Genomic DNA, 17,021 nt, shown 5'->3' on the forward strand with positions numbered 1-17,021 from the left:
TGACCCTCGCTGTCCATTGGTAATCACACATATTCGTACGTAATTCCAATCATAAACCTTCTCATGGCATAGAATATAACATCATGAGAGTAGACATTTCTCATGGCATAGAATATAACATCATGAGAGTAGACATTTCTCATGAAGATGTAATAAGATATCAATTGATTCAGAAAAAAAATTAACTGTACAGCAATGGGCCAATCTTCAAAATGACAAAACCTTGTTCCTTAACAAATGTTGGGCAGAATTTCCTACAGTTACCTCCCCTCAACTTTCATCACCCAAATATCATTTGGCAAGACTTAGCTACTGCCGTTTTCCTTAGCGTATGGTTATTAAGTGCAAGACACAATCAGACAATCCCTCTATATCTGTAGCAGAGTTTGAATAGGAAAAAGAAATGGTGATAAATCTTCAGATTCAGAAAACAAAAATTTAACAAAAACTCTACATGTTCTTTTCCATTGTGGAATTTCACAAAATGACGCTGGCATTAACTGTTATGTTTGATAATAAATAACACCACTGGGCCAACTAACTATATTCGAACACGGTATGACGTATAACTTTATTATGGATAATGGCAACTTCTGTTTGATTGGTCAGATAAAACATCTTCACAATTTAAACGGGTATTGCGACTAGATGATCCATTATGTATAGTATTAATATCAACTGTTCGATTTGTAGTAATCCCTGTAAAAATACTTAAAATCCTCAAATTGTGTTAAAGTTTAATCATGAAGCATCTCGTTATGATTTATTTCTGTTTCACAGTTGATTATGACCCCTTGAATTGGAGTTCTTCAACTTGGAGGTTGAAATAGCAGGAATTCCTTGTATTGCTTCCAACAATTTGATCATAGTATTTAATCTTTTTATTTCTTTACTCAGATATTTGAATGTCTTCATTGTTTCACTATGTTGAATTTGATTTTTCCTGATACAAACTGTCGTTGCCCAATGAAGATTTGTAGATTATTGATATGTTAAAAGAGCTTGGACTCACATAATTTAGATACAGTGACCAAGCTAGGATTTCCTACTAAGATTCATCTATAGGTTCTTGTTTGCTGTTCTCTAATATTTTGCTTTTTTGCTCAAACTTCTTGGATTTTCCTGTGAAACATTCCTTGAGGAAATCTTCCATGGTCTCATAGAGATGACGACGAGAGTTTCCACCATTGAGGCCATGCTGTTGGTCTGTGTATATCTACAAAATATTATGACAGCATTTTAATCTGACCCTAATGAGCAAACATCTAACTTAAAAATCATCATCATATCACATATATGTGTAATACGTCCTAAAAAGATATCATGAAAAAGGGAATAACGCGTAGTAACGGGACAAATCTCTCAGTAAATCTATCTTAAAATGATAAAAAAGGATATGTACAACTAGCACTACTTAATTGTTCATAAAAACATTAATCAACAAGAGAGACAATTTTCTCATGAAAACAGTTTGAAATAAGAAGATTACTGAAATAACAATAAAGTAAATGTGTATAAATGCTTTCAATGCAGATATAATTTCCATGGATTTTTATAAAAAAGAATGATCTAATATGATGCTTATGAGTTTTTATGTGTATACATTCTGACTAGTCACAAACCTGTGATCTGAAGTAGACATTCTCCTCTACCAGTGCCCGCATCAATTGGGCCGAGTTTTGGAAATGGACATTATCTGAGAAATAAAAATAAACGCAGGTGTAAGGTTTAAAGCTTGAAAATAACTAACGAATAAAAAATATTTTGAATGAAAATTACATTAATATAGTCTTCATTGGTCTTCAATATTTACCAATCAAAGATAACTGCATCAATTTGGTGCCGTGACCAGGATTTATTCAAATCATTTTGACACAGAAAACATTTCGAAAGGAAAAAAATGTCATTATTATTGTGGTAAATCTCAAATATGTAAATCTGCAATAGTAGAAAATGTTAATAACCTAAATGTATTATGAGATAGAGAATTGGCACCATGACAACTATTTACCAGAAAAACTGAATAACCTGTTGACTCAAATTGTTACAAAAAAAGAAAAGAAACAAAGATAAATTTTTTACTTACCATCCCCAGTCCCATGAATCAACATATACTTAGCAGACTTGAAATTCTTCGCATTTTTGGACACATTTGATAACTGTAATAAAATACAGAAGATTTCAGATGGGAAAGGAAGTTTGAACAGGCGTGTTTAATATAATGTACATAATATAGTGGTTAACCCTGATTGCAATATCAGATATAATATCCTGCTTATTGTAATGATTCCCATGTACCCGATTTTCTCTTTATAGGTATATATATATATATATATATAAAAAAAATCCTGTTATTATGATATGGTCCAAGTTTGCAGTATAATATGATCTGATATTAAAGCTATAAATTACAGCAAATCTTCTCATGGAATTCATCACATGATACATAAACAGGTCTCAACATAATTAGACACATGAAATAGTACACAGACTCACGTTATAACCATCAGGATTGTCCTCCGGAGTACTCATGTATCGTTCAGTATACACAGAATCTATAAACAAAGAAATTAGTAATATCAATCCTTTCACTGACATCTTAGATATAGCTTGTTGTGCATAATATTTTTTTAGATTGAAATGGGAGATAACTCTCATATTAAATGGCAGATAACTTATGTATATTTGTTTGGACTAAATCAGTACGATCAGTACTTTGACTCTGACTTGGAACTTTGTACGAATGATTAGAGATGAATCTTACTAAAAGGTAAAAGTATCATTTATATAGGGAGATATATATTCATAAATAAGATATAATATATTAAAGTAGAATATTACTACAATTTTCTTGTATCTACAAAAAATATTTAAGCTAAAATCAGATTAATGGAGTAAGAGAAAATTTCAATCATCCCGTAGTATTGCAGAAAAAGTATTACAGCATATCACAGCAGGGTGAAGTTCCAATTCCAATATCAGGGATCAAATCCCCATAGCAGAAGAAAATCGGCATACAGTCTTATACATACAGGACAAAAGGCTCCAAGAATCAAAGTACTGAAAATGCTAAAGATGAAAAGCTCCAAGAATCAAAGTACTGAAAATGCTAAAGATGAAAAGCTCCAAGAATCAAAGTACTGAAAATGCTAAAGATGAAAAGCTCCAAGAATCAAAGTACTGAAAATGCTAAAGATGAAAAGCTCCAAGAATTAAAGTACTGAAAATGCTAAAGATGAAAAGCTCCAAGAATCAAAGTACTGAAAATGCTAAAGATGAAAAGCTCCAAGAGTCAAAGTAATGAAAATGCTAAAGATGAAAAATACATTTTTTTTTTTCCTTTAATGATTAAACTTTCAGATTGATGCATAAAACAAAAACGTTAGTTTTTGTACTTTCAACATACCATAGTAATGCCAATCTGTAACTGGAGCAACAGAAATTCCACACCCAAAAGTCTCTGTCCCCCGTCCGAGTACTGAGGCTGTCAGGAAGCCACCATATGACTGTTAAGTAGAAATATACATCCAAATACTTATTTCTGAAGTCTTATGATAATTTCCAATATTAATTTCAAATTTTTAGATAAAAAAAAAAAATTTTAGCACACAAATTTTTTATACAGATTATTGTCTTTCATTAAAGCAAATAGCGTTATCTATATATCTAAGACTAGACACTGATCTGGAAAATGAATCCCCAATATTTGCTCTTCTCTCTTTTTATTTTTTCCTCTGGTTTATATTATTATTAACTTGTTTGGTTCAATAACAGTAAATTGTTACTTACCCATCCCCAAATTGCTATTTTGCTGGATTCTACATATGGGAGCTGGTCATAAAAACTGCAAAACAAAAGTTTTGAAAATTTCCTTATTTTATTTACAAACATATTGAACATGCTATAACTTAAAATTGTTAATATGTATTACAATATTGACACTAACACTACACAACCATGGAAATAATCACCGTAGAACTTGCATTAAGTCCTACAGATACATTAAAAAGGAAACCGTAGAACTTGCATCAAAGTCCTACAGATACATTAAAAAGGATACCGTAGAACTTGCATCAAAGTCCTACAGATACATTAAAAAGGAAACCGTAGAACTTGCACTAAAGTCCTACAGATACATTAAAAAGGAAACCGTAGAACTTGCATTAAGTCCTACAGATACATTAAAAAGAAAACCGTAGAACTTGCATTAAGTCCTACAGATACATTAAAAAGGATACCGTAGAACTTGCATTAAGTCCTACAGATACATTAAAAAGGATACTGTAGAACTTGCATGAAGTCCTACAGATACATTAAAAAGGAAACCGTAGAACTTGCATTAAAGTCCTACAGATACATTAAAAAGGAAACCGTAGAACTTGCATTAAGTCCTACAGATACATTAAAAAGGAAACCGTAGAACTTGCATTAAGTCCTACAGATACATTAAAAAGGATACCGTAGAACTTGCATTAAAGTCCTACAGATACATTAAAAAGGAAACCGTAGAACTTGCATTAAAGTCCTACAGATACATTAAAAAGGAAACCGTAGAACTTGCACTAAAGTCCTACAGATACATTAAAAAGGAAACCGTAGAACTTGCATAAAAGTCCTACATATATACATTAAAAAGGAAACCGTAGAACTTGCACTAAAGTCCTACAGATACATTAAAAAGGAAACCGTAGAACTTGCACTAAAGTCCTACAGATACATTAAAAAGGAAACCGTAGAACTTGCATAAAAGTCCTACTTGTATACATTAAAAAGGAAACCGTAGAACTTGCACTAAAGTCCTACAGATACATTAAAAAGGAAACCGTAGAACTTGCATTAAGTCCTACATATACATTAAAAAGGAAACCGTAGAACTTGCACTAAAGTCCTACAGATACATTAAAAAGGAAACCGTAGAACTTGCACTAAAGTCCTACAGATACATTAAAAGGGAAACCGTAGAACTTGCATAAAAGTCCTACATATATACATTAAAAAGGAAATCGTAGAACTTGCACTAAAGTCCTACAGATACATTAAAAAGGATACACAATTCCTTTAAACACAGCTGTATAAATAATAATTATCACACTGGGAAGTAAGTATTTGATGGACTGGTAGCTTTAAAAAAAAAAAAAAAAAAAATTCTGATGGTCATGGTAGAAACTGATTACTTACTTTCCAGCAGTTATAGCATCATCGACCTCGTAGGTGCCCAGTTTTCTGTAGATCGAGTGCAGGAATGTATTTCCTCTTGCAGCTGTCCCTCGGCCATCTACATAGGCACAGATGAAATCGTGGGTACTGGAAAGGTAAGTCTCCCAGGAGAGAGAGAACTGCTCTGTTACTTCCTGGCTTCCTGGTCCTCCATACCTGTAACACAACAAAATCATCAGGGTTCAGAGGTCAAGGAGAGGTAAATAAAACCTACAGAGGTTGTATTATCTGTATGTTGTCTAGTGTGATTTTTGCTTTGTTTTTGTGTTTTGTAATAGTTTTTTTGTTTTTTATTGTTTGTTGTTGTTTTGTTTCTTTTTAAACATCTTATTAACAGCTCATTTAAGGACTGCCTCCCTGTGTGTGAGATACATGTGTGTAGTGTATGTGTGTGTGCTTTATGATCCATGGGGAAATAAATAACTAAAATTAAACTATAAACAAAGATGTAGAGGTCCCCAAATGATATAGAAGAATTAGAGGCCAGGCACACGAGAATGTATAGGTATCAGGATCCTTTGAGGGTAAATATAATTCTTCTCCCAAAAGATTTGAATCCAAAGAAACTTTGATACTATATCCTAATATACATGATTAAAATGTAACATATTTAAAATCTACAAATAATCTTACATATTTTATACACTTATTTGAGTAATGGCAAGGGAGATAAATCTAGTACAAATCATGTGTTTTAATGCCCAGAGATAGCATACATCCTTAACCAAATGTTCACCTTAGCTTGTAAGGTTTGGTGTACTATCTTATACTCACACTTTTAGTAACAGTGGGTAGGTCAAGATTTCTTCTTTCTTTAGAATTGGCGGCAACAACAACTTGCCATGTAGAGCTACAAATTGAACAGACATTGACTTAACATACAACTGTAGCGTGGAATTAATACACAAAATAGGCTATACATTCTCTACATTGATGTTCTGTTAAATATGGGTTTAGTTATTACATCTTTTCTGGTATAAAAATCTTACTAATATTTGTAGATATCTTTTAATTCTATCACTAAATTGCAGTATATTAACATGCATAATTCTTCTTAGATATTTGACTAATGTACATTTTCAAAGTTAATCAGTATCATGAAAGGGGTACAGACTTGTTCATAAAAGAATTATTATACATGTATATATACCTTGACTTCTCATTTGATGAAAAATTGAGCAAAGCACATCAACTCTGAGCAAGGTCAGATAAGCAGAAGTAAAATGATTAAATTAAAACTTCATTTATTTTTCTACAATTGCGATGAAGTTTCATGACTGGGATAAATGTAGCTATTGAATAAAAGTTTGTCAAAAAGATGTTGGCAGGATATTTCTGGGTTATTGTCTACCTATAGCTCCTGTTACCATATCCTCAACATTCAAGTTGCTATTAAATATTAAATGTTTGTCATGGTAACAAAAATAATGGTTGCCATGGCGACTTACTTTCTCCATTGCCTGCCTTGAAGGTAAAGTATTCAGTGGTGGGTAAGGCCTTGGTTGCCATTCGAGCTCGTAAAGCATCATTGCCCTCCATCATAATTTCTGTCAGTCAGAAAAATAGCCAATTATTATCTCAATCAATCAGTTTGGTAATACAGTAACAAACCCATACTTTGAACAAACTCATAAGAAGTTGAAAACCTATCCAGCAAATATTCTTTGCATATAATTACCTAACATTTTGACAAAATTTCAATTGAACAAGATTGAGGCTCAAGGGGCTGACATTGTTCACATGGATAGTCGCCTGTAGCCATTTAAAGAAAACACCTCAATTTCCCAATTGGGTTACATCTACCAGGATGCTTTCAACCAAATTTGGTCAAAATCCATCCAGTCTTTTATGACTAAAAGCAATTAAAGGGGAAAAACATGGACACTGTGCCATCTCATAAACCCATCGACTCTTTAGACCAATTGAAAGGCGGGGATTAAAAATGGCCTAAAAAGCAAATACGATAGCTTACATGTGCTATAGGTAGCCACTGTAGTCCTACGTTTACAAACAAGCATTTAATTTCAAACATGTATGCAAAAATAAAGCCCTATATTTGCGCCCATACAAGTATATTTTTTGGGGAAAATCCTACAATATCAATACTTCATTTTTATGGTAAACCTAAATATAAACATGTCCATAATAACATGTCAGATATCATATGGAAAGGAGATTAAAATGTGATTAACTTTGAGTAAGAACATGTTGGTTTTTTTTTTTACATTAAGTGAAATTTTTTGAAGGTCAAAAATTCAACATTCTATTGCAGTCCATTCGTTATTATGAGCTAAAAAGATCTCCAAACAGTTTATAATAAATTGCCCAAAAATGTAACAAGGAGTTTGTGCAAAGTTTTTAAAATTGAAAAAAAAAAAAAACAGTTTTTAAAATTGATTGACAAAATTGCTATATCATTTTTAAAAGAAAAAATGAGCATACCGGAAAATCTGTTTTATAATAAAATATCGTGAAGTTAACTGAAATGTTTTTAGATGTACTTGGTTTCTCTAGTACACAGGGAGTGATACCTACACTAATAACCAACTAAATTGAAATTTAAACTTTACAAATGGCCGCCATGTTCCCTTATAACCACAAATATTAATGTTCTAACAACTACTGAATTAATTTTCTAACAAAAACGCAACATGATAGATTTATGTTGGTTTACACGTTAAACCACATAACCTGGAATCCAATATGGCTTCCTTGTCCTAGAATCTGATTGGCCATGTTAGTGTTGGGTCTACATAATAGTTCTAGTTATCTAAGTCGATCATACCTTATGCCTGGAAGATGATGGTTGGTAGCGAAATCTACATTACTAGAGGTTTGTCTTACAAACCTTTTGACTTTTGTATGCAAAGGTTTACTGGTTTCCAAATGTATGTAGTATCCTAAATAATATATGAGACTGACTTCATGTGCACCCTGTGGCTCTCTGTCTGGTTGGACACTGGCAATAATAATACTTTATAGGACTAATGTGTCGGAGCTGCCATGTGGGATCCAAACTCCACCTTTCACCGTAGATTTGATAGTTTTATGAATAGTATTTCAGATGAATTTCACAATTGAAAATTTACAGGTTTCAGAGATAACCACAAAAAAGATATTTCAGATGAGATCAAGATTATGTCATGACATGAATATTTTTGCTTTGAATATGAAACAGACATGGTAGAACTCAGCCATATTACTTATCAAGAACAAAAGACATAGCCAAAGAAACACAGAAGAGTCTGTCATCCTTGTTTCCAAGTGAAACACAAACCATCAGGCAGAGATCAACACTTGATCACCTCAGATCACTTGATCACCTCAGATCACTTGACCACCTCAGATCACTTGATCACCTCAGATCACTTGATCACCTCAGATCACTTGATCACCGATCAGATCACTTGATCACCGATCAGATCACTTGATCACCTCAGATTGAGATAACAAAGCCCCATTCTCTACCCAAGGAGCTGTATCACTAATAAAATCTAACATAGGTCTGTTCTGTGGACAGGGATATATCTCAACCCGAGTGTAAGAGTTTGGCCAGTCAGCACGAGGCTTGCGGAGTGTTGTGGCCAGCCAAACTCTTACACGAGGGTTGAGATATTCTTGTTTGTTGAACAGACCCATGTTTGATTATTTTTCTCACATACTTGCAAGTAAATGTAAATTTTTATGAAAGTTTTTCATCACGCCATCTTCAATTCTCCTTGGAATGTACGTCAAAAATTAATGACATTGTCATTTACGACTTAGTTACTCAACGTAAAATGATGATGTTACGTTATTGTGAGCAGCGTCATATAGCGCGTGACGGCTGTCTTTACCCACCCAGTGTAAGATCGATTTATCTTTTCCCTAGCAACAGCCAGATAACCCTGTGGAATATGTGAGAATACCCAGTCTTTAACCTTCATGTAAATATTGACCATGATACTTACCAAAGTCCGACTCAGTTGAGTGGAGTGTATAGTAAGGAATTCCGGGCCCCAAACATCCGAGGACGTAGTACTTTCCTGACTTACTGAAGCTGGCGGTGTAATATCGACAATTATCTGGATCAAGGTCACAGGTCAAACACTCGGTATGACGGAAGTTTTTCTGTATCGAGCTCGACACACTGAAAAGTGCAGTGTAAAAGACATTGGTAAAGTCTATGTTTGGAAACTGAAACATCCAACTTTAAAAGACCAATCTTTCATCTCGGTCTACTTTTAGAGTTCCTACCATGGGCTAGTTTATATAGTATAAATATGGTATTAGTTTAAAAAGTCTGTAATGTCTGGGCTTATAACAGTATAAATATGGTATTAGTTTATTATATAAACTCTGAGATGTCAGGACTATGAACAATGATTCAATTGAAGTGGGTATGTCGACTACGCAGAAAGTTAATAGGGCGATTACAAGAGTTATTGCATAGAAACAGATTTTTTATTTATGATAACAGTTCCCTTGACCGTTGTGGCAGCAAAAAAATGCAACCTTAAGCAAACATGGGTAGTAAGGAAAACAGCTAGCATAAAGATTTTAAAAGTTTGATTGGCCCATGGAAAATTGAGTTAACACAGGGAAACAATTTTTTTATTTTTAGTAACAGTGACCTCGATCTTTCACCTTAATTGGGACCTCAAAAGCAATCCAAACCAAGCACTTGTGGTAAGAAAGATCTGCATGAAGTTTGAGTTTGATTCTCCTAAGGAAAGTTGAGTTATTGCACAGAAACCTTTGTGCGGACACGGCTGCCGACATTGTGATGAAAATGGCAGAGATTTAAAAACTTTGTGATGCCAAGATCTTAAACCAACTTAAAATAAGACAATCTATAGCTGTCTAAAATATCTGAACAATTAAAAAAAACAACAAAAAATCTTGGTTCAGTTCCGAGTGGGTAATGTACCTAAAGAGATGTCTGTGGCGCGGGTCGCCATTGGTCGCTATGTAGTACACCAATTCCAGCTTCTCGTTATATCCAACAATGTTTGTGACGTCATACTTTCCGTTGGTGAGAGATCGCCGGGCGCCAGTCTCCCGACTTAGCTGCTGCAAGAAATGGAGGTAATAAGAGCTCTATAAAACTGGGTGTTAGTAAGACAGGAAACTACAGCACTACAAGACTACAGGATTACAGGGTCGCAGAAAACACTGGGTCGCAAAAAATCAAGATTGCAGAAAGCAGGATCGCAAAAAAAAAAAAAAAATAAGAAAAATTGAAGACAGAACAAAGAAATTAAATAAATAAAAAATAAATATATCTGAAAATGTTGTTTATAACTTGTTAATTTGGAAGACACAAAAAGTTGTTTCATATGCATAAGCAAACATTTCATTTATTTTCAAATTATCTTTTTTTTATTTGATAATTAATTGAGAAGGATTTTATTGATATGAAGAAAAAATTGAAGCCAAATTAGCAGTTGGGTAAATTAAAGGACATAACAGGAACTTAATTTCCATCTTAAAGAAACCAATATAAGTTTCAAACTGATATTGTTTTGTTCATATTTGGATAAGTGCCAATTTAAAAAATAAAGGAAGAAAATGGAAACAAATGATCAGCAGAATGGAAAGGCTTCTAGAGGGTGCCATACAAATCTCTTAGGAAACGTACTGTACAAACATCAGTTAAAAAATAGACATAAATATACAATTAACAAACAAATGAGAAAAAATTATCAAATAAATATAAAACAAACCAAACACCAATGCTATTTCCCCCTCATTATTCCATGACAAGACTTCATAATATAGAATGATTTGTCAAATATATATATGGAGTAGTCTCCCCTTAGGCATAATGTCATTATATCTCACACATGCATCAAGGACAGTAGGATAAAGACAAAGGGGGATAACTCATCTGTAGATGTTCTCCTACATTTATATCAATCATGGAATAAAACATGGAAAAAATAGACAGTTAATTTGTTCTACATTATTTTGATAATTAATGCTATAATTATTTCATTTTAATTCTGAATTCACTGAACCTGTCCAAACTTAACCCTATATAAATCAGCATACAGACCTTTATCTGGTCATGTTTATATCATAACGATAAAAGGAACAGATAATTATGTAGTATGGAGCATTGAAATTAAAATCAAAACAAACCAGTTAAAGTACATGCAGATAACCACTCGACCAATTGGATTCTAGATTAGTCAATCTTCAAACTGACCATGAAGTCTATATCTATCGATCTGCTTCATACAAATGTTTGTAATTTAACTGATATACATGTATATATACTGAAAGGCAAATGGGAGCTAGACAATAGGTTTGATTTAGACAGGGTGATCTGTATTTCCTGATATTGTACATTTTTTCATATATTCTAAGAACAGATTTCTTTTAATCATACAAGGATTTCATCTGTTAAAATAATATTTTTAGACCTTACATCAACATTGTTATGTACAATACATTTTTTTTCATATCTAAAATCTTCACTTCAAAAAGCTTTGGTTCTAAAGACATTCAATCCTATTTGGTAAAACATTTCTGAAATTATTTCATTTAAATAAAATTCTAATAACAAATCTTATTAAGATTGTTAATTTTCAAGATTCTATTGGTACATGCAGGAACATAATTGAATGAAAAATTACTGAATTAAGTCAAACTATATTCACTCAATATGAACTTTACTACAATGCATTAATATAATATTAAAATGTTAAATGCCAAAGATCATATCAAATTCAGGCCATGCCAAACACATCTACAGAGAAAGAGATTTGGGATGTTAGGAGGGTTTAATTTAGTAAACAAAATTGGCATAAATACCTTCTATCTGAACTTATTGGGCAAAACAGTTCTCAATGAAAAGAAATCGTGTAAATATTTCCTTTATCAAGGACTGGCATTTCCATAAAGAAGATAATCTAATATACAATGAGTTCCTGTATAATCTAATATACAGTGAGTTCCTGTATAATCTAATATACAATGAGTTCTTGTATAATAACGTATATTCAGTAACAAAATATATGTTTCAGTTATGAATTTCAGTATCAGACTGCAAAAGATCCACATAAATCATTGTTTAATCGAGGTTCAATTTCCATCTTTGTCTGGACCAATATCCTTATTTTGACCTTACTGATAAGAATATGTCTATCAGATATGTACATGAATGACCCCATTCTTATGTTAAGTGTCAAAGGTCACAAATGAGCGAAAAGTGACCTTAGATCCTTGTCACTTTTGACCTTTTAACCTTCACAAAAAAGACCCCCACAATATGATCAGGTGTACAGCATCACTGGGTAGGACCATGAGTTCAAAATTCTGATGCTGCTAGCCTTAGAGATAGGATTCTAACAATATTTCTTTTGATTTAAATTTATCAAAATTCACAAACTAAAATTATATTTTTTCTTATCAAAATTCACAAACCAAAATAACTTTATTTTTTTTATTTTTTCATAATTTTCATCCAAAAATTATTCTGATAATGATTGCAAACAGCTCGGATAAAAAAATTAATTATTTCGTTAAACATTATGAAAATATTTTATTTGTTAATGTGTGACATAGTAAAAGGATTAAAAAAAGTTTTTAGAATTGACAGGTAAGGGGTTAAGTTTCATTAATAGTGGTTCCATCTGTTCATAATGACAAGGGACATCTGAAGGAGTTCTCGGTGAGCGAGTGGAAGATTTTGGGGAGTTGTTACTCGGTGAGAGAGTGGAAGATTTTGGGTAGCTGTTACTCGGGATTGAAAAGACATAAAGATCAAATGTATCTCCGATTAGAATCACGACATCCTCATCACGTTCAAACACATAAAAACTTACTCTCGGATTTGGCTAAAGGAGTGAAATAGTGAAATTAACAAAAGATATTCTGGAAAATCATTAAAAATATATCTAATGTTTCTTCTCAACAGGAGCGATATTTTTTATCTGATTTGTAATCAATGAAACCCCCACACAGTCACTTGAAATACTTGAATCAATATAAGAAAAATACAAAATATTCGGTCAAAATAAATTAATAATAAATTTTTGCTGTGGTGATTTTTCTCTAAAATCTTGACATATATACAGTCATACGAAACATATCTCCTGTCACTGTCATGATCCCCGCATTGAAGTCCAGAACTCTGCTGTCCGGAAAAGCATCAAAATGACCTGACCTATGAACCCTTGCTTGACCTTAACTGGCGCTATGCCCCTAACCCTATACATGTCTCATATATCTTGGATTCAGTCAAAGCATTGTCATCACTTGGGAAGTATATGAACTGATCAAGAAATATGTGGTGAAATTAAAAGCAATAGAATATTGTGTAAAGCCATCAATGCCTGGGAAAGCATTACAATCATTTGACTTGTGACCTTTTTGACCGTGACCTATTGACTGTGACCTTGTCACTAAGGCATATGTCATCTATTTATTCTCTATGAAGAACAAAATTCAATCTAGCACATTTTCAAAAAAATAAAATAACACCCTGCTAGTAAAAATACGAAGAAAAAAAGAAAACCCAACCCTACTTTGTTGCCTGGCAGGAGATTGTTTAAGAGTTCAGATACATGGTAATAAGCAAACAAAATAGACATAAATGAAGTAGGAAGGGGGGGGATGAGAGAACGGCTACAGCAACAAACCTTTGATGAGGTACTCACTGGAAGGGTAACCATGGCAACGTGTTGAAAAGTACCCTGCCACAGCTTCCTGGCTTGGCAATATCAGGAAGTATTTATCTCCCTTTGGGGCAAACAGCGGTGGCTTGTACTGAAATTTAGAAAAAACAAATTCCAGTCTTCCTTACAATGTTAAATGTTAACCTGTAGAAAGTGTTCTGAAATTCTGAAAGGAAATGATTTGTCTCTGTGGAGTTTTTTTTTACATTTTCCACAATAATTTCATTTCTGAAAGTGATTTCATTTTGTCAAAATCCATTTTACATGGAATTTCCACTGACATTAAAATCCCAATAGAAAACTTTAAACTGAGAGACTCGTAGTAAATTCTAGACGAACAGTTTTGTATATAACTTACCAACTCTACCCATGCTCCATGTCCAGTCTCTCTTTGGTTCTATAATGAATAAAATATAAGATACTCAGGTAAATTAAGATGATGATACAGAATTGTCATGTTTGGCCAATATCAGGAAGAATTCTGAATATATGTTTTAACAGTAAATGGAACATCAATACATCAAAACGATTATGATTAACACCATAACTTTACACTCTTTCCAAGTACAATGTATACACAAAGTATACTTTGACCTTTGACCCAATGACCTTGAAAAAATATTGTAATGAAGAAAAAAATTTTTTTTTAAATCATTTACACATCATCACAACACCCTGCCAAGTACACTGTAACCAACATTGGTCTTCAGGACGATAAGAATCTCGACCCAGAAAGGCTGATGTACTGATTGACGGATATCATTTTCAGTTTGCCAATGGGACATTATACCTACCACACTACAGCCACCTGTCTCAGCATTACAAATAGTGATAACAGAATTGTTCTGGGCACGATTCAGCCACGCTATCAGTACATAGTTGTCATCCCTCCATTGTACAAATGTGAAATAGTACTCTCTGTTTTAACGGAAACAACAAGAATAACTACGATTACAATAAACAAATGTGAAAATATTATCAATAAGCATTCTTTTTTTAAAATTAATGCCAATTAACTTTTCTGTCTCATTTGATTTTTCCATAGACAGTATTTTATCACTATACAGAACAGCTTGTTTTGAACAAAGCTTAACAATTATCTATTCTGTCTTATTTGATTTTTCCATAGACAGTATTTTATCACTATACAGGACAACTTGTTTTGAACAAAGCCATAGCAGACATTCTGTTTTAATTATAAATATAATTTCAGCTAGTCGAGACGCGAACTTATCTTTAAATTATCCCTTTGTTCATTGAACTTTGCTTTAAGGCACAGGGAAAAATTCATTAATAATTTAAAACAATAGAAAAATGGAAAAAAAAAGTCAACAACTAAGAATCATCAGTATTCTATATCGACGTAGACATTCCGAGAGACTTGGTGCTAATTCAATAACTGAATGTACATGTATAAAGATCAAAATAAATGGACAATGGTTATCTGAAAAAGGCTATCTGCAAAATATCCATATCAGTTAATATGGTAAAAAGGGTGCTTTTATTCCATTGTTTAAGGGTTAATTATGATAAAATCACAAATGATACATTCAAGAAAAGAAAAAAAAAATACAACAAATTATGGTTGGTATCCAAATATTTCAAATTCATTCTGTTTCAAAATATTGGTTAAACAACAAAAATTCAATCCATCAAAAATCATAACTATTACAACTGGTATTTGAGACAACTTACGCTTTTGCAAGTTCTGCCGGAGGATTGACAATTTTTGTGGCATTTGTTTTGAAGTTGAAGATTTTAAGCTTGAATGTTGGATTTCTGAACCCAGCCTATAAAGAAGAAATGTTCTTGTTAATATAGCAATGATTTAAGAAAGAAACATTCTTATCATCAATATTATATCTAAATATATATATATATATATATATGGTCACATCTGTATGGTAACAAATATTAATACTAGTAGAATATCACATGTAGATATCAGTTTGTTCAATGTGGGAGATCACCATTTATCAGTTTGTTCAATGTTGGAGATCTCCCTCCACTGGACTGTTCAATGTTGAAGATCTCCCTCCACTAGACTGTTCAATGTTGGAGATCTCCCTCTATTAGAGTGTTCAATGTGGGAGATCACCATTTATCAGTTTGTTCAATGTTGGAGATCTCCCTCCACTAGACCATTCAATGTTGGAGATCTCCCTCTATTAGACTGTTCAATGTTGGAGATCTCCCTCCATTAGACTGTTCAATGTTGGGGATCTCCCTCCACTAGACTGTTCAATGTTGGAGATCTCCCTCCATTAGACTGTTCAATGTTGAAGATCTCCCTCTATTAGACTGTTCAATGTTGGAGATCTCCCTCCACTAGACTGTTCAATGTTGGAGATCTCCCTCCACTACACTGTACAATGTTGGAGATATCCCTCCACTAGACTGTTCAATGTTGGAGATCTCCCTCCACTAGACCATTCAATGTTGGAGATCTCCCTCCACTGGACTGTTCAATGTTGGAGATCTCCCTCCACTAGACTGTTCAATGTTGAAGATCTCCCTCCATTAGACTGTTCAATGTTGGAGATCTCCCTCCACTAGACCATTCAATGTTGGAGATCTCCCTCCACTAGACTGTTCAATGTTGGAGATCTCCCTCCACTAGACTGTTCAATGTTGAAGATCTCCCTCCACTAGACTGTTCAATGTTGGAGATCTCCCTCCATTAGACTGTTCAATGTTGAAGATCTCCCTCCACTAGACTGTTCAATGTTGGAGATCTCTCTCCACTAGACCGTTCAATGTTGGAGATCTCCCTCCACTGGACTGTTCAATGTTGGAGATCTCCCTCCACTAGACCATTCAATGTTGGAGATCTCCCTCCACTAGACTGTACAATGTTGGAGATCTCCCTCCACTGGACTGTTCAATGTTGGAGATCTCCCTCCACTAGACTGTTCAATGTTGAAGATCTCCCTCCATTAGACTGTTCAATGTTGGAGATCTCCCTCCACTAGACTGTACAATGTTGGAGATCTCCCTCCACTGGACTGTTCAATGTTGGAGATCTCCCTCCACTAGACTGTTCAATGTTGAAGATCTCCCTCCATTAGACTGTTCAATGTTGGAGATCTCCCTCCACTAGACCATTCAATGTTGGAGATCTCCCTCCACTAGACTGTTCAA

General features: G+C 33.5%; 1 protein-coding gene across 1 annotated transcript in view; it reads right to left on the reverse strand.

The window, feature by feature from the left end:
- Positions 1 to 465: 465 nt before the first annotated feature.
- Positions 466 to 17,021, reverse strand: part of LOC117318112 (dipeptidyl peptidase 4-like) — a 51,075-nt gene continuing 34,519 nt past the window's right edge. Inside the window, exons 12-27 of the mRNA XM_033873115.1 lie at positions 15,576 to 15,670; positions 14,675 to 14,798; positions 14,239 to 14,277; positions 13,845 to 13,971; positions 13,015 to 13,040; positions 10,127 to 10,296; positions 9,168 to 9,346; positions 6,666 to 6,764; positions 5,992 to 6,067; positions 5,179 to 5,373; positions 3,790 to 3,844; positions 3,407 to 3,506; positions 2,497 to 2,555; positions 2,087 to 2,159; positions 1,623 to 1,696; positions 466 to 1,216 (exon numbers count right to left, since the gene is read on the reverse strand). Coding sequence (XP_033729006.1) covers positions 1,049 to 1,216; positions 1,623 to 1,696; positions 2,087 to 2,159; positions 2,497 to 2,555; positions 3,407 to 3,506; positions 3,790 to 3,844; positions 5,179 to 5,373; positions 5,992 to 6,067; positions 6,666 to 6,764; positions 9,168 to 9,346; positions 10,127 to 10,296; positions 13,015 to 13,040; positions 13,845 to 13,971; positions 14,239 to 14,277; positions 14,675 to 14,798; positions 15,576 to 15,670 — 1,659 coding nt within the window. The 3' untranslated portion in view covers positions 466 to 1,048. The remainder of the gene's footprint in view (positions 1,217 to 1,622; positions 1,697 to 2,086; positions 2,160 to 2,496; positions 2,556 to 3,406; positions 3,507 to 3,789; positions 3,845 to 5,178; positions 5,374 to 5,991; positions 6,068 to 6,665; positions 6,765 to 9,167; positions 9,347 to 10,126; positions 10,297 to 13,014; positions 13,041 to 13,844; positions 13,972 to 14,238; positions 14,278 to 14,674; positions 14,799 to 15,575; positions 15,671 to 17,021) is intronic.

This window comes from Pecten maximus, chromosome 19, assembly GCF_902652985.1.
Source record: "Pecten maximus chromosome 19, xPecMax1.1, whole genome shotgun sequence".
NCBI lineage: Eukaryota > Metazoa > Mollusca > Bivalvia > Pectinida > Pectinidae > Pecten > Pecten maximus.